This window comes from Phycodurus eques, chromosome 5, assembly GCF_024500275.1.
Source record: "Phycodurus eques isolate BA_2022a chromosome 5, UOR_Pequ_1.1, whole genome shotgun sequence".
Lineage (NCBI taxonomy): Eukaryota > Metazoa > Chordata > Actinopteri > Syngnathiformes > Syngnathidae > Phycodurus > Phycodurus eques.
This window is the reverse complement of record NC_084529.1, coordinates 29,758,685-29,786,574: the sequence shown is the minus strand read 5'-3', so window position 1 is coordinate 29,786,574 and position 27,890 is coordinate 29,758,685. Positions and strand designations below refer to the sequence as shown.

The window sequence follows — 27,890 nt, the reverse complement described above, 5'->3', positions numbered from 1 at the left end:
AGGGCTCAGCACAAAATTGTTGCCATTTGAGTCATCCGGTCCAAATGTTTTATAGCGAAATACAAGATTTGTTTACACAACAAAGTACACATTTTCTGATGTCTTTTCTGACATATTTTACTGCTGAAATTTATGAGCTGCGATTGGCTGGCGACCAGTTCAGGGTGTACCCTGCTTCTCGCCCAGAGTCAGCTGGGATGGGCTCCAGCACGCCCGTGACCCTAGTGAGGATAAGCGGTATGGAAAATGGATGAAATCTATGACCAGGCAGTAAATGATCACAGCCAATGGTGCTGAAATTCAAAGCAAAACCGCAAGCTTGTAAAAAATGTTGACCCATGAAGGGTTTAGTTTGGATCCCACCATAGCAGAAATGTTAGTCAGAACTTAATTGATACTGTGACAGTCAAGTAAAAATGACTTTGGCAATTATGCTATGAGGCTACAAAATTTCTTCATTAAAAGAACATCAAATTATTTCCTTTTCCAGACAGTTACTATTGTTGCTCTCATTTAAAAAAGTAATTATTGGCATGCCAGGTTCGAGATTAACACATTGACAAGTCATTTGTTTAGTATTCGCTGAACCAACTATGCATTCTGCAGTAAGAATACTTGTCCTTGGTGTATCACACAAGACACACAATCACTAAAGAGTCTCATAGGGCTTCACAGGCCCACAGTCGACAAAGATTGACGACATCCCCTGATCTAAACCTCCATGGCTAGTTATATTTTGAGTGTGCCCAGTAAAGGAAAAGACCTGGCTATGGTAAATATTTACTTTGCACTTTTGGAGCACTGCCTTCATGTCCTGCTGCCATGGAGTTCCATAAAGTGTTCCTACTGTTGTATGTGGTGTTGGTCTGGCCTACAGCTGTTTCTCGAAAGGAAAATAGTGCTCATTGGGAAACTACTGAGATGCAGTCGTACATGGAGACTTGTGCAGTCATGTTTATGTGGCTGTGACGCAGAGTAGCAAACTAGCTGAGAAGCAGATGTCACCGTAACATGTTCAAATTTTTTATTCTTAGGCGGCTTTGGTTCCACTTTTACAAGCTTGTACATCTAGTCACACTGTTTACTGTTTTGCAAACTCGTTGCAACAAGGAAACCCAGCTTGCATTTGCTTTTGATTACATTAGCATGCTTCTTCACCACAGTGCTTCTTCACCACACCACAGTCCTGATGATCTCGGCTATCTCTTGACAAAATTCTCTCTCAAAATTAGTCAGAATGATCACAAAATTTTACATCATACCACAAGCCCACTATTGTCTTATAAAGATCTGAGGTGTTAGCCACGAGTCTCTTATAAAAAAAAAAAAAAAAAAAAAAAAAAAAAAAAGTCTCGAGCGTTGAATGTTTTTTTCGTTGCTCTTAACATGCGGTTTGACCTTCTCCAAGGCAACTGCCTTTGGATAATTGTCTCTTCTCCAGCTGTGCTTTTATGTTTCAGGCTCACACTGGCTGTATAAAATTAAATGTAACCACTGCACTGTCTTCTGTCTGGCAGAATCGCAACCATGGCGAAAGGATGCGTCACCGTCATCAAGTACTTTCTATTTCTCTTCAACCTCATCTTCTTTGTAAGTAACGACCGATTCACAATCACACATTTGGCCCTGCTTGACTTGGTGTTCACGAGGATGAAACGGTTTATCATTACTTCTGTTTAGCATGTGTTATGCTGTGTGGAGTGTTGCCAACTTGACTTTGTAACTGACTGTATTTAGCTAGTATTCAGAGGCCCCTGAGACCTTCCAAAAAAGCAACTAGGGACATTTTCTTGGGTTATTGGAGGCTTCAGAAGACTCATTCACAGATGTAGTCATAGCGGGAGATGTAGTCCTGGAGTATCAGACATATCTCACCTGGGCAAAAATGCTGAAGTTGACAAAAAAGTACCGTAATTTCTCGTGTATAATGAGCATTCCCACCCCAATTTTATTTGGGTCAAAAATCTATAGTGCGCATTATACATGGGTATAAGGGGAACGTTTCCCCCCCCCCCCCCCCCACATTTTATAAATGTATGCCGCCATCTAGTGGTTATGAAAAAGCTGTACACTTTCATTCCAAAATGCCACCTCCACCGAGTGGTTATAAAAAAATGTGTAGCCTACACTTTCATTCCAATATGACAGGGGTACGTATGACTGCATATATGTACATTTGTGCTGATAAATTTACATACCCTGGCAGAATATGTGAAATGTTTTTTTTTGTTGTTTTTTTTTTCCCTTTTTCTTTCTTTTTGTTTTTTTTTATATGACTGACTGAACAACAACCATCATTAATTTCTTTATGGTTATGTTATGTTTAATGATAATGCTTTTATGAAATGCTTGACCATTTCATTTTAATCCCATTAAAATAAAACTAAATGTTTTTCGCCTGGTCCTTCATGTTTTCTTTAAAGAATTGTACCCATCTTACAAATTCTGCTTGGGTAATCAGAATCAGAATCAGAATCATCTTTATTTGAGCACAACTGTGTGTTTTCTAATTTACTAAATAAAAGTAGGGCTGTGAATTTCAAAATAAGAGCAAGTAAATAAAAAAAAGGATTGTGTTCAAACCAAGATCTTAACTTCAGATTATTAGAAAAAAACTTAACAAAATACAGATAATACTTCATGTTTTGATCATATGGGTAGACCCAAAATCATGCATTGTAAAAAGGATTTATACATCGGTTCTCCAGAATTTTGAGGTCAAATTTGGGGGTGCATATTATACATGGGTGCGCATTATACACGAGAAATTACGGTAATCTAAATCTTGATTACAGCCAACTTTAACCCTTTTGAATATTGTCAGATCATATAAAAGGGGCTTGAAATTTATATTTATATAATTCCACTTTCCTAAAGTTGCAACGTGACAAGATTTCCCATAAATGACAGTCTTTCAAGATGCTAAATCTGGTCAGAATGGCCACTTAACCTGAGTACAGCACACCAATAATTATGAAAATCAGATAATGAGTTCGTTATTTTATTTATTACATTTTTTTTGGTGAGAAAAAAATGGCCTTTTTGAGGAACTTTATTGTCTGATATAAAAACACCTTAAATTTGGAGTCAACTGGATTGTTTCTCAACATATCTACTTGACTCTTTCCTTTCATCTGCTCCTCGGGGGACCCCCTTCTCCGACAGGCTGGAACTGAGTTTCAGTTAGAAATATCCACCAATAAGCTCATACGGGCCGAAATTCTGAGGGGTTCTCCAAGTCGACGTGTCAAAATTACTGTAATGTTTCAAATAGTGTCACGTGCCCAAAAAACACAGGAGATGGCTTCTTAAGCTTTATTGCCATCCTGATCTCACAGGCACAAGGTGATGTCTGGGGTTGGGCATCAAGAATTGAGAACCGATTGAAACCGGAACTCGTGTTGCGGTTCTCCCGAAAACGTTAAAATTTAAACATTGCGGTTCCCAGTTTTGATGCCTAGTCCTCGAGTTGCGAGGAAGTGGTGAAAAACAACGAAGAAGCGGCGTAAACCAACGAAGAAGAACCCGCACGATGACGTGCTTGTACCCAACGGCGGCTGCTCGAACTAAAGCGCGTCTTAACTTTGTTAAAATTAATGACCAGTCGCCTCAGTGCAACACTTTGAATAAGATTACATTGTGCAAAGGAGGCTTTCACGATGTGTAGCGTCTGATGCGCTCCGTGCCTCAGCCTACACCGTGCGGAGCTTCAGTGAAGTCAACTTTCAGTCAACTGGGTGAGTGAAACAATAAAATAAGTCTATGCCAACATTGAGACCGCTAACAAGGTAAACGGTTGCTTGCACGTTTGCACTGATGGTTTTTAAGGTTTATTTTTGTCTTCAAACCAACATAAGCGCCAATGACAAAAAAAAGCTTCATTTAACATTGGGCTAAAACTTCACCGTAGCAAGTTTACATCACAATGAATTGGAACAAAATTCACATAAATGTTGTCTCACAGTAACACAAACACTAACCTTGTGCCTCATCGGTGTGTAGGGAAAGGAATCAGCGTTTTATAGCATTTGGTTCCATCCATTTAAAAAAGATTTTAAAAAATTAAAAAAATCATGGATGCCGTGTGAAGTTACCTTTCGTGCCAAAATGCTGAGTTCTGGTGCATACCGTTTCAAAATAAAAGGCCACAAACTTAAAATACGAAGTTAAAACTTATAACACGTATAAACCATGTGACGTGATGAAACGGTCCCAAATAACTATTTTAACCATGCTATATTTAGCTGAAACATTAATAAATGAATATTAAGTCTAGTTTATTAGGCTAGTTCCACACACATTGCCTTTTAGTTCATTGGTTTGATATTGATACTGGTTATAAAGAACCTCGAGTCAAATGTTCATTTTAGTCTATGCTGCGGGCTGCTAAGAAAATGGATGTTCATAATTCGGACACCTTTTATTTAAACCATTCAAACTTTTTTGACCCAGGCCCCGAAAAGAATCTGAATCGAGAATCATTTGGAAACGGAATCGGAACCGGAATCGCTCAAATTCAAACAATGCCCAACCCTAGTGAGATATAACAAGACTGAAAATGGACTCTACTTCTGGACTGTTCTAATGAGGTGGTATTCCTGAAAGAAAGCTTTTGATGTGCCTCGCAGGAAGTGTGCGTCGTCGTTTGTCTGAGTTGACACTTTAGCGGAAGCCAGGAACTGGTGGGCTAATGATGACCGCCGGGGGCTCAATAGTCTTACTAAATGAACACCTCTTAACCAGGGCTGTAATTACTATTCATGTGTTGGGTAGGGGTTCCACATGTACTTATCTATTGTTCTTTTCCCCAACACTGTGACCCTAAACTGTTTAACAAGGATCATCAACAGCACATACAGGGTTTGAACCTCATGACCTCATTAGTGGTTTACCAGAGGTTTCTGGGGCTGTTGCACACAAATCCTCAGTATTCTGCTCAAGGGATCATTATGGTAGAAATAGAACATGTTGATAATGTCATTAGTGCGGATAAGCGGGACAGAAAATGGATGGATGGCTGGATAGTCTGTAATCCAGTACCATGTTTATACAATTGACAGGACTGCAGATTAGAGGTTAATGTGTCAAGTATTTTTATGTACTTGGTATATTGTATTTATCCAGATATGTCGTACAGTGGTTCAGGATTAACGGGCAGTGAAGCATGGGACTGTGATTTATTTAGAGATGCTACATTTTGGATTAACATTTATCAGATGGGAAAGTGAATCGGTAATATTACCAATACGCTGAGAGGTAGAAAGTAAATGATGATGATGGGTTTTATAACTTGTTTATCCATTAAATATATTCAGTGGGTAATGCACAATTGCTGTCAATTTCAAATGGGAGCTATTCTTAGTCACAAACTCTTATGTTCCACAGTTTTTTGTTTTGGCAATCAGCTTCTTTGCTCTCACACAACTCTGTACCTTACATCTTGGTGAATGCACAGGAGCATATGGAAACATCACAGTAAGACCTGCTGTGATAGCGGTTTCAGATTACTCGAATTTTATACACTTGGTGTTTGTAAATCCAACACAGTGGTACCTCAACATCACAGCTGGAATAAGAAGGCAATGAATCTTGTGCAGTTTATGGATCTCTTAGTCCTGTTCCCAGCCTTTTTTTTTTTCTTTTTTGGAATTGGATTATCCCAGATGTAACTGGGTACATAAACAAAAGTTGCCTCTGTTGAAGGCACAACAGCTATCTAATTTTAACTTTAGACTGTGATTGCTGACTCTTCTCTATGTACTTTCACAGGTCTTTGGGGCGTTGATCATGGGCTTTGGACTGTGGGTTCTCTTTGATAACCAGAGTTTCATTGCTGTTCTACGTAAGTGCCTTAACACACACACACACATGCTCGCCTTCCAACTGCCACGTCCTGGTGTGATAATGCTCTATAATCATTCAGCACATTTGACCTTTGTCAGTTGTGCTGACAGGAGACTGCCTGCTCTGTGCAACATATTTGGACCACCTCCCAAGAGGCTTATTGCAGAGCAACCATATAGGAGTGTTCACACCAGATCCCAAAAAGCACCTAACAACTGAAACATGATGACTTCCTCAGGCCATTAAATGTCACAGTTGTTAGAAAAACACAAAACTATGGTGGCCTGGAAGTGCAAAACAATATAACAAATTGTGAAACACTTATACATTTCAGAAAATAAAAGCCGAAACACTTTTACATTCCAGAAAACACATTATCAAAAGCAGAAACACTTGTACAAAGCACGAAACAAATTACAATTGAGACAACCTGGAAAGGGAATGTCCCATTTCACAGAAACAGACTGAACTATGGGGAAGTGTGTGTGGTTTGGCAACTGTTTCCTTGAGCGGCTCATCTGTCGGCCACTGGTTTTGACGCGATTCAAAATTGTCATCATCGTTGCACGGCGTCTTCACGTGCCATTTTACATTCAATCAAAATGCACGGAAGCTTTCCCCTACGGTGAAAATACAGTTCCGGGTTTTCGAGCCGTGCCGCCGCGTTGCCTCGGCTCAACCCAAATAAATTGTATGTAAAACATCAAATGTTGTTTTAACTCAATACTAACCTATATTCATAATGTATAATGCGCCTGTGCATGAAAAAATGAAGTTTGTAACCAGAATGTACGTTCAAATGAATGGAGCCGCCAGATTCCTTTCAAATATCTACACTTTCCCTTTAATTCTCGCCAGCATCCTCTCTTTAACAACCTGCTTCTTCCTTAACTCTTAATCTATCTTTGTATGGTTTAAGAAATGTGATCAAGTACAATATATTGTATATACAGCATCAAACGCCAATACAGGCTCGCTGTTCAGGGTGTCTATATATACAATTGCTCAATATGTGGGGGTGCATCGGCAACTCTTACTTTTATGCGATGGTTCGGTCCAGTGGGGTTCGACCCCCACTGGACCGAATCGACAGGCTTTAGGGTTAATGGAATTTATATTAACCCCCCGCCACACTTAATAAGTCACATACTTCTTTTACTGTCTGGAACCAGTAAGTAGAGCGCGTTCTACAGGGATACAGCAGCCAATCATAGTGCAGCGGCGTGTGTCCTGGAGCCAGTAATATTGGAGCAGGGTGTGTCCTTCCAGGAAAATGCGCTGGATTCCTAATGTTGGACATTCCTTTTCCGGGTTCTCTCAATTTTAATTTGTTTCATCTTTTGTAAATGTTTTTCTGCTTTTGTTAATGTGTTTTATGGAATGTAAAACTGTTTTGGCTTTTGTTCATCTGTTTTCTGAAGTGTAAAAGTGTTTCACAATTTATAATGTTTTGCACTTCCAGGCCACCGTACAAAACACAGTCAGCCGAGTGAAAAGCTCACTATTTCAAAACTTCACTTTGTTAAGCCTTATGACAGAGAATTACACCCTATTTCCATTTGGAGTTGTACCTTGAACCCACCAGCTCTCAATACAATCTCACCCCCACCCCCCACCCCACTCATGTTGTCACAGTTCTATTTCTACCCAAGGACCAAAGGTTCCACAGAGTTGCAAACAGAAGCATTATCAGAGCAATGATAGACAACAATGTTAGAAAGTATAATGAAACAAAATTATAGGTTTGCCTGACAGGAAACCAGGATGAAAAGTCGTCTAGTATAAATCTCTACATCTATGCTTTTGCTATATTCATTCCAGATGTAGCTTTGCTTAGAGTACCAAAGTTTCCTTTGCTTCTAAATTATAAATTTACTGTCTACCCTTGTCATGGTTTGAAAGGTAAATATAACATTTCTTTTAAGATACTTTGTGTATTACTTGTGTTTGCATGTTAGTCTGAATGTTCTTTACCATGTAAATAGTAGATGTCGAACATTTTGAAACAATGCACATACCTACTGTATGTTTAAATTCATTTCCACTTGAGTCATCAAGTTAAAGCATTGACAAAGACCAACCAAAATTGACTTTGTATCCTCAACAAGTCACATTGAGTGTTGTCTTCTTCTTGTGGCTGCCCATAGAAGAATCTCACCAAGGTAATTAAAAACAGAGTTTGCTTATCATCAGTCTAAACATCTAGCGCATTATAATATTTGTCATCCCCTCAAGAGGCAGCACTGTTATGATAATCCATCTGTTCTTCCAGTGATAGTAGTGACCCTTCTTCCCTGTTGCACCAAGGACATCCTGTTTCATATGGGGCTTGGTGACTTCTCCTACATACATTTTTCAACCCATTTGTCCTTTCGTCCTAGAATACTGACCTAGCTGAAAGTATCTTGCTGCTTAAACAAAAAAAAAACAAGTTTTGCACAGTTATGTTTATTGATTCATCGTGTTCTCTGAAGTTGCACCATTGCCGGACAATAAACAGGATCTCTTTGTCTTTATACGCTATATAAATAGAGGCATGTCGAGCTGCTTCAAAAACTCGAGGCAAAAAGACATTGGGAATGTTCTGGTGTCTAAAACCATATTTTCTTCTTCCATCACACACAACTTTCCATAGGCGGTGTCCAGCAAAACACATTTCCCAACAGCCTGACCAGAGTAAATTTAGAAATCCAGCTTCTTCATGTAATTACAAGTATGTTCAGGTACAACCAAGTGTATGCATGCTAAATATCTGCTATTATTTACAGAAGGAGCCGCAATACCAAACACTCACCTACCTCTCAGCCACTTTCTCACATGCCCCAAGTACATTAAAACCACCCAAACTATTTTAGAAGAGACTTGCCTGGGAGTGTGAGGCACAATGCCTTATGGAACAGTGTAGCATAGAGGCCAACAGCTGCTGACTTGAGCCATTTCCATGTTTCTAGTCGTCTTTAAAGCAGGAAGTCTGTGAAATATATTTCACCCTGAATATTAGCAACACCTGGCAAGAGGGCCTTAGAGGAAACACACAACTGGAACTTTACAAGGATTTTTAAAATTAGAATTTTTTTTTTGAGGCGGCAAGGCGATCGACTGGTTAGAGTGTCTGTCTCACAGTTCTGAGGAGCGGGGTTCAATCCCCGGCCCCGCCTGTGCGGAGTTTGCATGTTCTCCCCGTGCCTGCGTGACACAACAATAAGGAAGAGACTGCAAAAATGGCATCATCCATGGCAGCGTTCCAAGGCGAAAACCACTGATGAGGCTTGTCTTCCTTTTGCAAAAAAAAAAAAAAAACCTGAAGGATTCCCAAGACTTTTGGGAGTATATTATGTGGCCTAACGAGATGAAAGTTGACATTTTTGGAAGGTGTGTTTCTCATTACATCTGTCGTAAATGTAGCACAGCATTTTAGAACAAAAACATCGTACTACTAGTCAAACATGGTGGTGGTAGTGTGACGGTCTTGGGCTGGTTTGCTCCTGCTGGAGCTGCACAATTTGCTGTGATTGATGGAACCATAAATTCTGCTCTTTAACAGAAACTCCCGAAGCAGAATGTTTCGCTTTTCAGTTTTGTGTGGGGAAGCTGTGCAAAAATATAAGAATTTGAGAAGGGGGCTAACATTTTTTCATGGCACTGTCGGATGCCAAAAAGCAACAAAGCGCAGCTGTGGATAAGCTACTACAGCTGCCAGGCTCTTGTCAACGATGTGGAGTCAATTATCAGATTCTGGCTAGTTTGTTCCAGCCTGGAAATATTCCACGGCTGTTTGTTTTTGTGTTTTAAACCCAGATAACACAGTTTGTCTCCTCTGCAACCGTCCAGTTTTCCATTTCAGTCACCCACCGGTCCAAAGAGGGCAATCACTTCATCTCACCGCACATTTTTTCTTGGTTCAGCACTCTGCTGGCTGTTCATGTTAGAGAAATGTTTTTTGGGGGATAAGTATTAAACTGTTTGCGCAAAGAAGCATTTTTTTGTTCAGTGTGACTTGGTACCGTATTTTCACGACCATAGGGCGCACCGCCGGACGTTGCTGCGCCACGGTAGTCCTTGCCCGGATGGATAGATGGCGCCGTTTCATAAAACGAAAGCACCAAGACGGACCTCCTTGAAAATAATTCGATTTTCATTTTTTCTGCAAGCGTTATTGCCCTCAGTCGAATGGTGACTGTAGAGACGCTTCTCCCGGCTGTTCTTTGCCCATTAATCCATTGCTCGAGTTGGACTTCCAACTCGGGCCACCCTCGCCTTGTTTCCGGGGAAACTCAGCTTCGTCTTCTTGACTTGGCGAAGCTCGTTTTCCTGCTTCATCCTCTTGCGAACCATGGATTCGTTGATCTTGAATTCTCTCGCGGCTGCTCGATTCCAATGTTCCTCCGCGTAACTGACAGCTTGCAGTTTAAGCTGTCTTCTGTATAAGCAGTGTGTCGGCAGGAAATGCTCCCACTCAGTCAAGCGGCGCTCTCATCACACAACATTTATAGATTTTGGAACTCGGTGCACACACAAGGCGAGCCGCATTATAAGGCGGCCCGTCCATTTTGGAGAACATTTAAGACTTTTAAGTGCGCTTCATGGTTGTGAAAATACGGTATATCAAATTGCATTGCATGATGTGAGTAAGGACTCCATCCGAGCTGAAACTTTTGACGCTTTTTCAGTTGTTACAGCAGAAAAAGAAGAGCAAAATTTGGGTCGTAGCTGCATACAGTTTATAGTTTCCCCACTTTAAATATTTAAGATCCTCAAACAAATGTAGATATCAGACAGATGTAACCCAAGTGAACTTAAAATGCTGTTTTTAAATGATATCATTTATTCAGGAAATAAAACTATTCCAAGTTACCTGCCCCTGTGTGAAAAAGTAAAGTAAGTAAAGCCCTCTAAACCTAATAACTCGGGCCATTCTCAGCAGCAATAACTGAAATCAAGTGTGTTCTAGAACTGTCAATGAGTTTTTCACATCTCCATTCCTTGCAGAATTGTTTGAATTTGGCAAAAATGGACGGTTTTCGAGCAATTTCATGCCACTGCATTTCAATCGGATTCAAGTCCGGACTTTGACTAGGCCACTCCAAAACCTACATTTTGTTTTTTTAAGCCATTCAAACGTTGACTTGCCAGTGTGTTTTGGATTGTTATCCTGCTGCAGTACCCAAGTGCGCTTCAGTTTGAGGTCACAAACTAATGGCTGAACATTTTCTTCCAGGATTTTCTGTTAAAGAGCAGAATTCCTGGTTCCAGGTACCGAATATTAAAGCACCTCAAGACCATCACTCTACCACCGCGATGTTTTACTGGTGGTATGATGTTTTTTTCTTCCTCTGAAATGCTGTGCTACATTTATGCCAGATGTAACGAGACATACACCTTCCAAAAAGCTTAACTAATCATCTCGTCAGTCCATGTAATATTCTCCCAAAGGTCTTGGGAACCATTTTTTTTATTTTTATTTTTTTATTTTTATTTTTTTGCAAAAATAAGACCTGCCTTTATGTGCTTTTTGTTCAGCAGTGGTTTTCGCCTTGGAACACTGCCATGGGTGCCATTTTTGCCCAGTCTCTTCCTTATTGTTGTGTCATGAACACTGACCTTAACTGAGGCAAGAGAGGCCTGCAGTTCTTTAGAAGTTGTCCTGAGATCCTTTGTGGCCTCCTGGATGAGTCATTGCTGTTCTGTTGAGGTAATCTTTGTAGGCAAGTCACTCCTGGGAAGGTTCACTAGTGTTCCATAATTTCTCCATGTGAGGATAATGGCTCTCCTGATCGTTCGCTGGCATCCTGAAGCTTAGAAAGGAGTTTGTAAACCTTTCCAGACTGATAGATGTCAATTTCTTTATTTCTTGATAATTTCTTTTTCTTTTACGGCACTGTATCTCCCAAACACTTGTGTCCTGTTTGAGTGCTGACTAAGTGATTAAAAGGTAACTAGGTTTTCTTGTTCCCCCCCCCACCCCCGACTTGTATATACATGTTTTTTTTCCCTCCCTTCTATAGAAGAATCGTCCGACACGGTGAAAGTGGCTTCCTACATCCTCATCGGAGTGGGTTCCTTATCAATGGCCATGGGCTTCTTTGGCTGCATTGGAGCCATCTACGAAATTCGTTGTCTCCTTGGTCTGGTGAGCATTTGCATTTACTTGGAGCTCAGACACTAATTGGTATTGTTGGGGAGTACCGTATTTTCCGCACTATAAGGCGCACTTAAAAGCCTTTAATTTTCTCAAAAATCGACAGTGCGCCTTTTAATCCGGTGCACCTTATGTGTGCACTGCGTTCCAAAATCTGTAAAAATGTTGTTGTGCGATTTTGGTAAGCGCTCTGCTTGATTGACTGTCGGACCATTTCCTGCCGACATAGGGACGTAATACGTACCCTACGTACGCTGGCAGTGACAAACCAATTAGAGAACATTACGTACAGTACGTACATTTACCTCCGCCATGCCTCCGGTAGGTATACTGCAAAACAACATTTGTTTGGCTGAGGACCCCCAAAATGGCATCAGCGAAGAGACATGCTTACGAGGCATAATTCAAACTCCAGGCTATCAGATACACGGTTGTAAATGGGAATAGAGCAGCCGTGAGAGAATTCAAAATCAAGCACAAGAACAGCCGGGAGAAGCGCATCTACATTCATGATTCGACTGAAGACGCAAGACATGAAGATCGAACACTTTCAAGGAGGTCCATCTCGGTGCTTTCATTTTATGAAAAGGCGCCATCCACGCAAGGACTACCGTGGCGCAGCAACTGCCAGCGAACTCCGACCGCTGAACATTGGTGTAAACAGCGCGTTCAAATTGAAGTTGCGAGTGGCGTGGGAGCGACGGATGAGAGACGGCGAACACACCTTTACTAAGACTGGGAGGCAGCGCCAGGCGAGTTACGCAACCATATGTGAATGGATTGTGGATGCCTGGGCTAATGTATCTGCTTTGACTGTTGTCCGAGCTTTCGCGAAAGCCCGAATCATTGCTGAACAGTCAGCCGGCAACGAGACTGACTCGACGAGTACAAGAGGGAACCCGGCATGTTTGATGGCGAAATTGCTCAGCTGTTCAATTCAGATACAGAAGATGATGGATTTGTGACAAAAGATTGATCAAAAACTAATGTGAGTGTATTTTTAAATACGTAGTAGAATAGAGTTCAACCAAACTCCCTGTTTTGCTTCCGTTACCTTGTTTTAGCATGCGCCGAATAATACGGTGCGCCTTATGTATGGTTTAACTACAGAAATAGACCCCGTAATTGAGACTGCGCCTTACAATCCGGTGCCCCTTATGGTGCGGATAATACGGTAACTAATTACATGTCACTTGATACAGTATTTTTCCAAATATGACCTCGAAGTGCCACCTTGCGGTGAAATCCATGAGTTTAGTTTGTGTTTGACAAGGTTAGACTCATATTGGTATATTTTTGATACATCAAAGACCATTGACTTTTGAACAGTTTTATCTTATAATTTGCGACTTTTTTTATGGAACATTCACTTATCTGGGTTTTCATACAGTGCCGTGAAAAGAGTATTTGCCCCCTTCTCAAATTCTTCCATTTTTACATAGTTTTCCCACTTTCATGTTTAAGATCATCAAACAAATGTAAATATCAGACAAATATAACCAAAATGAACTTAACATGTTGTTTTTAAATGGTGATTTAATTTATTACAATTTAAAGTTACCTGGTCCTTTGTGGAAAATGTAATGGCCCCCTAAACCTAACAACTGGTTGGGCTATCCTCAGCAGGGTTTTCAAGCATTAACGGCCTTTTTAAGGGCAAGCCACTGCATTTCAATCGGATTCAAGTATGGACTTTGACTAGGACACTCCAAAACCTTCATTTTTTAAATTGTTTGGTCATTTCCAGACAAATTGATGTAAATAATTTTATTTCTAGACTGTTTTTGAATTTTTTCGATGGTGTCATTTAGTTGCAGCTTTTTTTTTAGATCTGTTGTCCTACTTGTCATTGTCGTGACAGATTCTGTTTAAGTGATTTCTTGATTGAACAGATCTAGAAGTAATCAGGCTTGGGTTTGACCAGTGAAAATTAACCAAAACTTGTGATTTAACAAGGACGGTATTTACTTATTCACACAGGACCAGGTAGCTGAAGAGTTTTCTTTCTTTAATAAATGAAATCACAATTTAAAAACAACATTTTAAGTTCCCTTGGGTTATATTTGTCTGATATTTACATTTGTTTGATCATCTTAAACATTAAAGTGGGGAAACTATGCAAAAATTTAAGAATTTGAGAAAGGGGCCAATACTTTTTCATAGCACTGTATAAGGCGATATTTAAAAAATTGTGCACATTTGTCCTTAGGTCAACATGATAGGGAATGGTGATTTTCCACACGCTGTACACATAATGCAACAAATACATTTCATTATGTATTACATTTTTTTGTAATCAGTTAATTATTTATGTAAAGAACATGGAAAATTGCAAAATATGGGTTTAGTTTTAATCCACCTTTTTTAGAGGAAACCTCCAATAGTCCTGTTGATGCATTATTCAAAATTAAAAGTGTAAAGTGTCAAAATGTAATCAAATGATTATTTATACTGCTTTGAGAACGTAATTGAAAGTTAATAATGCGAAACCACTTAATTCGAGCCATGAAACTGTCACAGATAACAGTACAGTTCCCACTAAGTGATGATTGACGAGCAGCAGGGAAACGTCCTTGTTTGGATTTCCTTTAAAATGACATTAAAACACAATCCTTCAAGGTTTGCCATGGATTCTATGAAATTGGGCCAAAATGGGAATGCAGTACGTGGCTGCGACCGGTAGAGGTGCTCTGATCTAGTTTCTAGTGTAAAAAAGAGAAGTTATAAATCCATGCAGACCACCACTACGGAAAGCCTTCCATTATTCTACTCAACTGAACAAAACTCTTTAGTTTAGAATGTTCAGAGAGTGATTCTGCCAACCCATTAAAAGTCAGAATCAGAATCACCTTTATTTTCAAAGTATGTCCAAAAAACACAGGAATTTGTCTCTGGTAATTGGAGCCGCTCTAGTACGACGACAGACAGTCAATTGACAGAGAACCCTTTTGAGACATAAAGACATTGAGAAAAACAGTCACTGAGTAATAAAGGGTTGCTAGTTATCTGGTAATGACGGTAGTAATGTTTATAAAAAACAAAAAAAAGCAACAACAGCAAATAGTTGATGTAATGCTTACGCTCTTATTTGCATGTTATCTTTGGTTTCTTACACCAACCTCAAATGTGAAACTCATGTAATGTCTTAACGCGTGACCGCAGCTTAGTCATGATCACACAGCAAACAAAATAGTTTTTGTTGTATGACAAAGCCAATGGTGGTCTGGTGGCAGGGTGAAAGTGATCTCCATGAGCATCCATGGTCAGCCTGAGCAAGTCATGTTAGTCATCTGAACTTCCCGTAATTCCCTTGCATTTCTGCCCGAGACCGAAATAGAAGAACGCCTTAACCCTTGCTCCCTATCCCCAAATTGACCACAGTAGTTAATCATCCCCACAGTGGTGTTCTCTACTGTTATTTCAAGCTATTGTTAGAATAGAAGCTGCACATTTCCTTGCAAGAAGCATGCCTGTAATTGCACCTGCTTCAGGTCCACAAGCCTGGTTAAGGCCACATGACAAATTGCTGCTGACATTAAAGCAAATAGCATCTCTACTAAGTGTGGTCGGGGGGTTTGCAGCTTGTGTTGGCTGACGGAGGGGCGGGGGTGGGGATAAAAGCCAGTAAGATGGTAATGTATGATAGGATTGTGTATGTGGCCTCTTCTGTTGAGGGTTAATTGTAGATCTGCTGTGACCTACTTCTCCCAGTGACAGTGACCAGCTGCCACATGACCTCCCAAAAATCACACAAATGTACCAGGCCTGAGAAATAATGTCTAAAACAGCATTGTGAAGATTAACAAGAATGTATGACAGTGTGTTTAAACCTCATTGGTTTTCCTGATTGTAATTTTACTTGTGCGCTGCCAGGCTGCTGAAGAGTTCTTGTTTGAACGTTGTTCTCATTCTGTTCATCCCCAACAGTACTTCACCTGCCTTCTGCTCATCCTTATCGCCCAAGTGACTGCTGGAGTTCTCATCTACTTCCAAAGAGATCGGGTGAGACACTCTGTTCTGTGTTCTTTTACCGTCTTTTTTCAACCCACTTAGAATTATGCCCACCACCTTTCCTCACATTGATGCAGATGTGGCCTGCCAGGTGTTTTTGCTTCCTCATGTCACAGCTGTGAGCATAAACCTCCTGGTTCCTGTGGTGAAACCTGTTTCATAGCTCAACAAGTGGAAAGTCACAGGCTGTTTTTTTTTTTTTTTTTTTTGACTAATGTGACATTGGAGGCTTTTAGGAGGCCAGATGATGTGGGTAGTGAAGTGGTATAAAATACTGCAGGGTTTTATCATCACACCTTCACCCAACGTTTTGTTTTCTGTTAGATGGTAATGTTAAATATATGCATGTCGAGTATTTATAAATTGCCTAAACTGATACAATGTCTAACGTTGCCCTGTGAGAACAATAATGACGAGTCTTTGAGAGCACAGTGCCCCCTGCAGGGGAGAGCTTCCACACACTGACTTTCTTGGAATGTTTTCGTTTATTTAAATGAGTGAATGAATGTGAGATCAGATCAGAGGAACTAGAGTGTAATAGAAATTAATTAACATGTTATTCAACACAGCATCAAAAATCATGAGTGCTGTAATGAAATAAAAATGTATCAAACTGGCCTGTAAAATATGAGCGACCTGCAAGCAAAACTGTCAAAGCAAAGCAAAAGAGGCAATGGCCCAAAAATAGATGAAGTGCGACATCATTTCATTGGCTAAACTGTTTGACCAGAAGCAGCATCAACCAGATTAACCACCTAGCCACCCGTGAATTACACCTGTGACAAAACATTTGAATATTGAGGGAAAGCCCATTTATTTCAATAATTAGTTTCAAAAAGTGAAACTTGTATGTTATATTAATTCACCACACCCAAAGTGAAATTTTTCAATTTTGATGATTATGGCAGAAAGACGGGGGGAAAAAAACGATTTCACAAAATTAGAATATCATGACAAAGTTCAACATTGTAGGCTCCCTGTGTCCCAATCTTGTCAGCTAATTAACGCAAAACACCAGAATTTTTCCTCAGCCTTTAAATTGTATTAGTCTGGCTTAGTAGGCTATAGAATCATGGGGAAGACTGCGGACTTGACGGTTGTGCAGAAAACCATCATTGACACCCTCCTTAAGGAAAAAAGGTATCAAAAAGAAATTGCAAAAAGAAGCTAGATGTTCAGAGCGCTGGATCAAAGTACATTAACAGAGTGTTAAGAGGAAGGGGAATATGTGGCCGGAAAAGGTGCACAAATGACAAGGATGACCGCAGCCTTGAGGGGATTGTCAAGCAACGGCGATTCAGAAATCTGGGGGAGCTTCATAAGGAGTGGACTGAGGCTGGTGTCAGTGCATCAAGAACCACCACACACGGACGTCTCCATGACATGGGCTACCGCTGTAGAATTCCACGTGGCAAGTCACTTCTGAACCAAAACAATGTCAGAAGTGTCTGTGCTGGGCTAAGGAGAAAAAGGACTGGACTGTTGTCCAGTGGTCCCAAGACCTCTTTTCAGATGAAAGTACATTTTGCATTTCATTGGGAAATCAAGGTCCCAGAGTGTGGAGGAAAGCTGCTTAAAGTCCAGTGTGAAGTATCCACAGCCAGTAATAGTTCTGGGGAGCCATTTCCTTTGCTGGCGTGGGTCCATTGTCTTTTATCAAGTCCACAGTCAACGCAGCTGTCTACCAAGAAATTTTAGAGCACTTCATGCTTCCCGCTGCCGACAAGCTTTTTTGGAGACAACGATTTGATTTTCCAGCAGGATTTGGCAGCTGCCAACAAAGCCAAAACTACCAACAGCTGGTTTAATAGCCATGGAATAACAGTACTTGATTGAACTCCATTGATTATTGGGTATTGTCAAGAGGAAGATGAGGGAACAGAAACCCCTGAAATGCAGATGATCTGAAGGCCAATATCAAAGCAACTTGGGCTACAATAACACCTGAACTGTACCAAAGGCTGATCACCTCCATGCTCCGTCGCCTTGATGTTGTAATTAATGCAAAAGAGGCCCAACAAAGTAATGAGGGCATATTACCTTAATACACTTTTCAGCAGGCCAACATTTCTGTGTTTAAGATCATTTTTTGTTGGTCACATGAAATACTATATACTACGATGAAATGCTATATATTTCTTGAAATACTGGATTTAAAAAAAAATAGTTTTTGTCTTTCTGCCATAATCATCAAAATTGAAACAAAGTCTTGAACTATTTAACTTTGTGTGTGGTGAACTAATACAACATGCAAGTTTAACTTTTTGAAACAAAATATTGAAATAAATTGACTTTCCCTCGATATTCAAATTTTTAGGCTCATACCTGTATCATAACCAGCCATTAATCATAGTGTGTTTCCACAGTGTGTGGAGAGTGTGTTGTATTTGAACACTCCCTAGCCAATTGAGAGCTTTCATTCTCTGTACATGGCTGCGGACTCCGCTGCTGCTCTCCAGCTTGTGGGTGTCTGCGTCCCCATGAGCCTGGCTGCGCTCCTTGTGTTTAAGGCTCACCACAGGGCCAGGGCGGCGCCCCTTTTCCCAGAACAGCGTGAGGTTGTATCTCCAAAAGAGCTCTGAAGGCTGCAACGCTGCCACAGCTCTGTGATCTTGCACACAGACGCCCGGGCTGCGTTTATGCAGCTTTTCATCTCAGCGTGGCACCCGACAGGCCCAGAACACCGGAGGCATGGCCTAGTGAAACATTTAGCGCAGATGTTTACATAAGACATGGGCGTGTTGTGTCTTTTCCATGCAGAAGGGATTATATGTGGACATGTTGACACGCACTTACATACTCTTCTTAACAATGATTATTGTGCTGCAAATGTTAATGAATGTGCTTAATTGCTTTACTAGCTGAAACATGAAATGTCCAACATCATAAAAGGCATGATCGTCCACTACACCGGCCAGAATAAAACCACAGAGCACACTTGGGACTACATCCAGAGGACGGTGAGTTGATGACACATTACAAAATTGAACAGTTTGTGTTAAGTTTGCAAACAGTTTTTAAGTTCCTACTCATTTCATACGTCATTCCTAGTCATTCCAACATGTTTCATATGTTGACGGCCGGATAGTGGACCAGAATTTCCTCAAAGTCGCCTGGACTTACCAAACTCCTCCCACGGCCGGGTTTTTGCCTCAGAAATTTTGAATGTCAAGTTGCAATGCGAACCTGCTCATTTCTTCAAGCCTGGATTATGTTTGCGGCATTTAAAATTTTGGAAAATAGCACTTGAAAACCAGAGTGAAATGAGATGTATTTTTGTCTTGCTTCAGGAAATAGTCAGCTTCCCGCTCAGCTCTAACGTCTCCCCTCTTGTCGCAGATGAAGTGCTGTGGGTGGACAGGTCCTGGCAACTGGTCTGACAACATGCTCATCAAGAACAGCTCCCAGTACCTCTATTCGTGTTCCTGTCGCAATGAGTCCTTGCCTGGCACTGACATCAAGGTCGAGGGCCTGTGTGAGCACCTCTCCTCAGAACTTCCCATCTACGAAACGGTACAGCCTCTTACTACAATGTTTTTTCAATGGCTTCTTGCTCTTTGTCATGACTTCATCTTGCTGAGTCTCCGGATCTTTTCATCTTTTTCCATGTTGCTGCTTTGCGCTTGCCAATGTTCGGCTTCAGTTTTCATTGGCCCATTAGCCATCCTGTACATCCGCTATGACTAGGTGTTTTTCTCCTTTCACGCTCAGTGTCTTCATGTTACACCATAACGTAGGGCTGTACAGTAGATTTTTTTTTCCCACCTCCCAGCTGATATGCGCCACTCTCAATTCGGTGCCATGCACAACTCGTTACAGAGAAATGTGTGTCTGCTTTTAATCACTAGTCATTCTGAACGCTCATTAACCTAACCTATAATTCCATTACAATAAGCTGGCAATTTTTTGACTTGAGTTCGTTGTCACATTTCTGTGGGGCCCAATTATGTATTACTCGTGCACTCACTGTAGTTGTCTCGCCATGCTGCACTATTTGCATATACTGGCCACTCGTGCCAGAGTAGCATCTGCTCCATTTGCACACTGATTGAGGAGTATCTGTAACATTTGCACAACCAACATTGTCCCAGATGATCGCACTACTCGTCACTTTAAATCCGCATACACTCCTTGAAGTCTCAGCGGCCTTTGCACAATGGTCATTGCACCGGACTATCGCAATATTAGTCATTCGAAATACTCCAAGTGCTAGAGGACTCTGCATCTTTTTGCACAATTGTTTTTTGTCAATGTCTTTATGTCTCCAAAGTGTTTTGTAAATTGACTGTCTGTTGTACTAGAGCGGCTCCAACTACCGGAGACAAATTCCTTGTGTGTTTTGGACATACTTGGCAAATAAAGATGATTCTGATTCTGATTCTGATTCTGACATTAGCACAAGGCATTGTACGACATGGATGATGTTAGGAAATGTGTCCTGTGCTATTAACTGGTCTGTGTGTTACAGAAATTCCTTTTCCCCCTGTTCTCCGCTCAGTTAAGCCGTATTATTCTTCCCCTCAGCAACTGGGTCCAAAGTCAGTAGTTGTTTTGAAAAAGGTTCTGCTCATGTCCGGGTGGGATTACATTCATCTCTCCTGTGTGTTTGCCAACCCCCCGCCCACAATTTATTTTTCCCAACGTTAACATATTCTTTTTGTCCTCTGCTTGTTCTCTACTTGTCTCCTTAAGGGGTGCATGAGCAATGTGGAGAAATGGCTACTGGAGAACTGTGGAGTTATTCTGGGAATATGTGTCGGAGTGGCAGTCGTGGAGGTATCTGTTTTCTCCTCATTTTAGGGCTGAAACAAATAGTACATTATTCCACCTCTCCTGCATCCTACCTGGGGGGCTTGATGTGTTGTGCTGGAACCACACCACGCCATCTCATCTAAATTGATCTGAACCGCAGCATAACAATTCAGCCTTCTCGGCATCTGTTGACACCACCTGTACAGCCTCGCACTCACATTCGCCTCGGATACATTTTCAAATGTTTTTTAATTGCAGGAAGTGTGGCTCTTGTTGCCCATTTTCCGCAGTGGAGGTATGTTAGGAGGGCCATAGAGTATGAGGGATACCTGCAAAATGGGCAATGCGTGAGAAAGTGTGCACTTGTTTGGATAATTCATCAGATAATGCAAGAAGTAAAGTTGTTAGTTGAATCAGATTGGTTAGCAGATATCTATTTTTTTGTTTTTATTTTGTTTTGTTTTTATACGTGCACATCAACAATTTTGATGATGCCGAGAAGAGTAACAATGCAGTGCAGTGTAAGGCAACGACCATTTGACCGCACAATAAAGCACAGGAGTTAAACATCGATTGTGCCAACACTCCTGGGGCGGCCTGTGCTGGTGAGAAAGTCCGCTGCGTCCTCTGCTGTAGCCACAACATGAACTGGCGGTCGTAGATGTCTCAGCGATCTTCCACTGAGCTGTTTTTACGCATTCCACTGGCTTTGGTGCTGTGTTTAGTCCTAGCTTGCCAGTCTAACCCTGCTTCTGTTAGATTGGTGATTGGATGAGCAAGTCGGGGTGGGAGTGGACCGCGTATGTAGGCGTAACTTCCACCTACACACAACAACTATGTCACAGAGGTTTGAGCAAACAACGAGTTAGATGTATATGGCCAACAGTTAAGCGTTTGTCGTCTCAGTGAAAGAGATGCAATACAACAAATACTGTACACAATATTTTGACATGAAAATAAAAAAAATATAATTTTCTTTTTTTTTTTGTTTTGTTTTTTGTTTTTTTGGGGGCCACAATCCAAACAATTGTGAATAACAGGGTAAAATAGGTTTGCGAAAGCTGAACCGTGAAAATGCGAGGGCCATTGTACAATAAATGTTACAGTAAGATAAAAGGGCCTGAGTCATAGGAATGAAAAAAATTGTCTTTCATTGCTATGGCAACATCAAATCACCAACTTCATTGGTCGATGCTATTGCGTCAATGCTAACGTCACTGTTATATAAATTAGGTCTTGGGCTTGTGTAAACTTAGCCACACACTAAAATGATCAGAACATGTTTATTAGAAGACATGACGATGGCTCTTTTATTTTATTGATTTATTTATTTTCAAGCTTCTAAACAAATGAATAGGAGTTAGACTTGGCAGTGATGTCAAAAAGTAAATGACATTTTGTAACTGAAGAGGGGGGAAGACCTTTAGTATAAAACACAAGCAAAACAAAACAAAACCGCCGCTGCTGCCGGAATGATCCACGCTGTCATACTGGGTGGGACTTGGGGGAGTGTGGAACATTACATTTCAACGCACTTCACTAAATTGTTACTGCTTCTGCCCCCCCCCCCCCCCCCCACCCCCACACACACACACAGCTGCTTGGGATGATCCTGTCCATGTGTCTGTGTAAGAGTGTCGTCCAGGAGGACTACACCAAAGTACCCAAGTACTGATGTACAACTCACACATTCATGCACGTGTACGTGGATTGACTCCTTCCCCATCTCACATTCTTATGGGCGAACAAACACACACAAACACACACACACACACACAGATGAAGGCAGCTGTCTGCTGCCTTTATTGCTGTACAGATTTCTCACACCCACAAACACGACGATAGTGACGCACTTGTTGGCTCTAGTTCACAAGTTATTGTTGTCTTATTATAAATATTATGTATGTATGTTTAAAGGAGACTTTGTGAGGGGTTTTTTTTGTGTGGGGGGGGGGTACAAACGCTAAAGTAAGGGTATGATTTTTGTATTTTCTTTGGTGTTTACTTCCGCTGACTTCAATGAAGCGCTTAACAGAATAGAAAAGAGAGAGAGCACTTTAGTCAGATTTGATGCAGCCGAGACTCCTCCTCACCTCGGGCATTGAGACAAGTGGGAGATGAGAAGGTATGAGTGGGCGCGTGTGAAATAATCCTGCTCTGTGATCCTGCAATTTTTATTTCCACTGACGAGAAAAACCTCGGGCAGGGCCGCTGTAGTGGATTCCTCGTACTCCCGCGCCACTCCAGTTTACTCCCAACATCCTCCACCGCCCTCATACATGCTTGGCATCACAGAATCAGCCTTTGTCTTGAGTGTGTCTGTCTGGGTGCCAGTCGCTGTATTATGGGTTTGCTGAAAGAGGAAGAGGCTTTTTCTGCCTTTTTCATGGAAAAATTGACACCCATTAACACATTTAAAAGGGTCATTTTTAGCACAGTTAGTGAACTGACAATCAACTCTATAGACTCTGACCTTCCCCTGCTTTCTAAGATATATATATATATATATATATATATATATATATATATATTTTTTTTTTTTTTTTTTTCCCTCAGGTAGAAATGTCCAAATTGTCTTTGTATTAGCACGTACATGGACTCTTTGTCAACTGTTTTGTTTTGTTCATTTCAGACAAGTATTGCGATCTTCTAAATGTTGCTGTTCTTTGCGTTTATCCATTTCAAATATGTTATTGTTTCTTCTGCCAAATTGTAACATTAATTTAACTTAAGATGAAGGCTTTTTACTGTGTTGAATCCTTTTTTTTTTTAACGCTTTGAAAGTAAAACAGTAGTTCAGAAATTTTACGTGGAGTTTTATGCCATATTTGAAAAAAACAATTTTGTATTTTTGTTACCATGGAAAACTAGAATTAAACGTGAATCCACGACTATGTGCTTCTTTTGTTTCATTTTTTGTGTGTCCAGGGTTGTATCGGTGGAGACCAGTAGATGGCACTATACACTCGGGCAGAAAAATGGGTCAAGAGCAAGTATAATAGTAGAGCTTGCAATAATGTGAACTGAAAGAGTCTACATCAGTATAAGTCCCCTCCGATATCTCCCCCCAGTGGAATTATGTCTTCTATGTGAATGGACCAAATCACTGATAACAGCAATGCTGTCCTTTACATAGAGTAATGCTCCTCTTAAGTGCTCTCATCCTTATCGAGGGATGGTTCCTCTTTATTTCCAACAGGGCACAAGGAAATTGCTCACCTGTGAATGACCAGCGAAAAACAACTCGACTGTCTAAAAAGGCACTTAGATGCAGCTCCGTCATTAGAACAGCCCATTGCTCTCTCAAGAGACCTCCATTAATTCTGCACATCAGCATCTGGCCATGCTGAATTCTAATCATTTTACTTCGGATCGTATTTGAGGCTATGAACAACAGCTGTGACACTGCAAAATTATTTGCATACTGAGCAAAAATTAAGCATGGCTAACTATAGTAATTCGTTTAGACATTAGCCCGATGTTCATGTCGGGCTGCTCTTCAAAATGTGGCTACGAAATTGGTTCAGTTTGAAGACATGCCAAGCATATTTTTAAAATTTTGTTCTGTTGGTTTAATTTATTTGAAATCCTCCTTAAGGCAACTTGAAAGAGAGCGATGAAAAGCTGAGGAATAAAAAGGATGGTCGTCAAAAACAAATACATTTTACCTTCATGTTAACTCGGGATCACACCAAGGGCACAGTTTTTGTAATTCATCTCCAAAATAAGACAATGTAGATATGTTTGCCTTGAATTTCATGAAGAAAAAAAATTGATAAATAAAATCAGCACTTTGAAGTGACGAACTACCATTTTCTGCAAGGCACGTCCACCATAGTGGTGGTTAGTTTTTAATCGATCTGATTCCTTATTGATTCTCATTGGGTGAGGGACCATGCGATGTCTCTTAGTTTGAAAAACTTGTAATACTGTACGTTTGCATAAGAGTATATGTGGACTGAGAAGAGTAGTTATGGCTGATTAAATCTCACAAACACACAAACTTGAGGAGGGTGTGTTTGACACACTACGCAAACCAAAAATACCATTTGATTCTGTGTTCCATCATTTTATCGTGCAGAGCGTGCAGTCAGCTGTCAACTTGAATTAAAAAGGACTATTTCACTTAACAATGTAAAAAATATATATTTGCAAAATATTAGCCAAGTGAATTATTTCATCTGGTTAATGATTTTTAAATCCTTAATATAGTTCATGTCGTGTTAAACATTCTGTTTTCATCAGAAAGTCATTGAATTCCTCCATACAGTAGCTCTTGGTGACCAAAAAAAAAAGTAAGTTTCAATTTACGTTACAAGAGTACTATAATTGTCAAATTTAGAATTACACTTGAAAGATGAACAAACTCATTCAAATGAAATACTTTATTTTCCAAAGTCACAGAGAGCCACAGCAGAAGGATGAAAGCTGTACGGCGATGGCTCTGGAACTCTGGTTTCCGGACCCGTGCGCTGCAAAGTTTCCACTTGATCGTGCATACTGCTGGCTTCCTTCTTATCAATTCCACCTGCACATTGACCTGGTCTCACTGGCTTCCCTGTTTCACATCTCTTCAGGGATAACATAAACGGGGTACATTTATAATATGGGATTCCGTGTTGTCCAACCTTTATTGAACCAAGGCACATATTGTTAGCCCAATACCCATTTTTCAAGTCATTTTTAATGTTATAGGAAAAAAAAGGTGGTAATAATTTTTTTTTAAACCATCTTGAGTCCAGTTGCCTCGATTCAAACTTTACAGTGGTTGAAAATCAACGCTCCACACCACTCGTCTGCTCCGGGTTTGGATTACTTACAGCCTGACGACTTCTCACCGCAAATGATCTTGTATGAATACTCTAAATTACAGTACCTGCAGTTGTGATCGGTTTCTGCCTCTATGTTGGGCCTGTGATTGACAGGCGATCTGTCCTGCCTTTCACCCTGAGTCAGCCGGGACAAACTCCAGCTTGCCAGTGACCCTGAACAGTATAAACGGTATAGAACGTGGATGGCTGGTTTCTGTCTGGAGAGAGGAGGGTGGGATTGACATGGAAGGAAACTACAGACGGCGGTGGAATGGGCGTGTAGCGGGTGCACGTAGCTGAGGACTCCTGGTCTCGTTAATATAAACCCAAATATGCACTAATCCGTACTTTTCGTAGACCGCGATGTTGGACTTGCGTGTCTGGAACACGTTTGAAGCCGGCGAGTCAGGCTTCCAGAGTGTTCGGCCGACCCGGTCCGCACCGTGAGCAGGTGTGTTCGACGGAAGGGGGGGAGGAAAAACAGGAGGCTGACGGGTTCTCAGGCAGGACGTCTCTTGGGTGATGTTCGGAGCGGGCGCGTTCCCTCAGTTTGAGTTAAGGCCCCCGAGCAGCGTGGCTCGGAGCGCTTGCAGGAAGCCGCAGCCGGGGATCGCCCGATGTGTCCTTGCCACCTCGGCCTGCCTGGCGCGGTCGTCGGCGAGTTGGCAAAAAGGCATCTGCACCAAGACTCCAAAAACGTCTTTACGGGTGGCATCTTTTGCGTGGCATATCCGCTACAAGAAAGTTGAAGTCAAATGCAGTTGAGATTGTGATTGATTAATATCCAGATATTTTATAAGTAAAAAGGCGTGAACATGCTTTTCGGGACCTTTGGCCCAAGTCGGCTCACCCGCAACCTAAATGACGACAAGCACTACAGAAATTGAATGAAGGGTGCTTCTTTCCAAAGTGCCATCATCTCCGGTTAGCTCGACTGTATGCAAAACCTCTGAAACATCTAATTAGCCCATTTTGACTCCATCATTGTTGTATAAATGTAGCCTGACGTTTGGCACAAACCTCCATCTATGATGCAAGGGAGAAGGAGGTGGTTCTCTTCCTCTTCTCTAGACATCCTGATCAAACCTGACTCACTAAAGGCAGCAGTTAGGAAAGAGAGGAGACTAATAAAAGACGAGTACAATCTCATTATTGATTGTATCCTATGAATAAATGCATGAAGACAAGCACTCTTCCTGGTGGGCTTTTAGGTACCATTTAACATTCAGCATTTATTCCAATAGGTATTTAATACAATTATGACGTAGCATGAACAGCATTACGTGCCACTAAAATAGATTTACGATATACATCTTGTTTAATATTTACTTGTTGAACTAATAAAGGATGAAGCATGCATGATCGAATAAGATCCGATACAAGAGTTCTATCCAAAGAGATGCTCATGCTCACTTTTGATCGACAACCTCTTGCATTGGAGCTCAGTGGATTACCAAATGGTGTTGCTTTTAAATGTCTGCTTCTTTTATGAACTGCTTCAAGATGCTATTTGAGCAGATGTGATATAAACTGCCATCATATTCTGGCTTCTGAATCTCTTGCACCGAGATTCAATTTCCTCAGTCTATGGGTGTTTACTGTACAGTATAAAGCAGCGATTCTCAACCAGTGGGAGAACACGCAAATTTCACTTAATTGATCCTAAAATGATTTAATAAATGCATATTACAAACGGCGGGCGACTGGTTAGAGCGCCTGCCTCGCAGTTCTGAGGACCGGGGTTCAATCCCCGGCCCCGCCTGTGTGGAGTTTGCATGTTCTCCCAGATTCCACACAGTCAGTACATTTGAGACAATATCATCATAAGTACAGTATACAGTGGTGCGTAGAGATACGGATGACCCGACTTCCAAGTTTTTCGATTTCAATTTTTTGGTTGTTGTTGTTGTGACTTGTGAGCACAAATTGCAGAGTCTCTCAATTGAACCTAACATACAGTACAAGGTTTTGGAAGGAAGGAGGAAGCTGGAGTACCTGGAGAAAACCAATGCAAGCACGGCCAATTTTAATTTTATTCAGATTTTGATTTGTTCGACTTGTGGTCTTGTATTAACTGTAAAATGTTTTGTTTCTTTATTGTATGCCATTCTATAAAGATGTGAGTCATCCAGGGTCCGTTTTTGAAATGACAATCAGCCCAGGGAGCCTCTGGAGTCATCTACAGGTATGCGATAATCGCTATGCAAATAAAATGTACTTACTTGCGGGGAGGACTTACTTACTGCTTTACCTAACCTTATCAGAATCAGAATCATCTTTATTTGCCAAGTATGTCCAAAACACAAAAGGAATTTGTCTCCGGTAGTTGGAGC

General features: G+C 41.0%; 1 protein-coding gene across 7 annotated transcripts in view; it reads left to right on the top strand.

Annotated features, from left to right (window-relative positions):
- cd82b (CD82 molecule b) overlaps positions 1 to 27,890 on the top strand; it is a 47,836-nt gene that overhangs the window by 2,216 nt on the left and 17,730 nt on the right. For 6 of the 7 annotated variants that reach the window (XR_009768520.1, XR_009768521.1, XM_061676189.1 and 3 more), the window contains exons 2-7: positions 1,518 to 1,590; positions 5,770 to 5,842; positions 11,850 to 11,974; positions 15,911 to 15,985; positions 18,856 to 18,954; positions 19,334 to 19,507. Coding sequence is in view for 5 of the 7 variants with exons in the window: in XM_061676189.1 (XP_061532173.1) it covers positions 1,528 to 1,590; positions 5,770 to 5,842; positions 11,850 to 11,974; positions 15,911 to 15,985; positions 18,856 to 18,954; positions 19,334 to 19,507 (609 nt within the window). In the remaining 2 variants the exon portion in view is untranslated. Of the gene's footprint in view, positions 1 to 1,517; positions 1,591 to 5,769; positions 5,843 to 11,849; positions 11,975 to 15,910; positions 15,986 to 18,855; positions 18,955 to 19,333; positions 19,508 to 20,686; positions 20,771 to 22,343; positions 23,639 to 27,890 lie in introns of those variants that run through there. The other variant, XM_061676187.1, reaches the window with a different exon arrangement.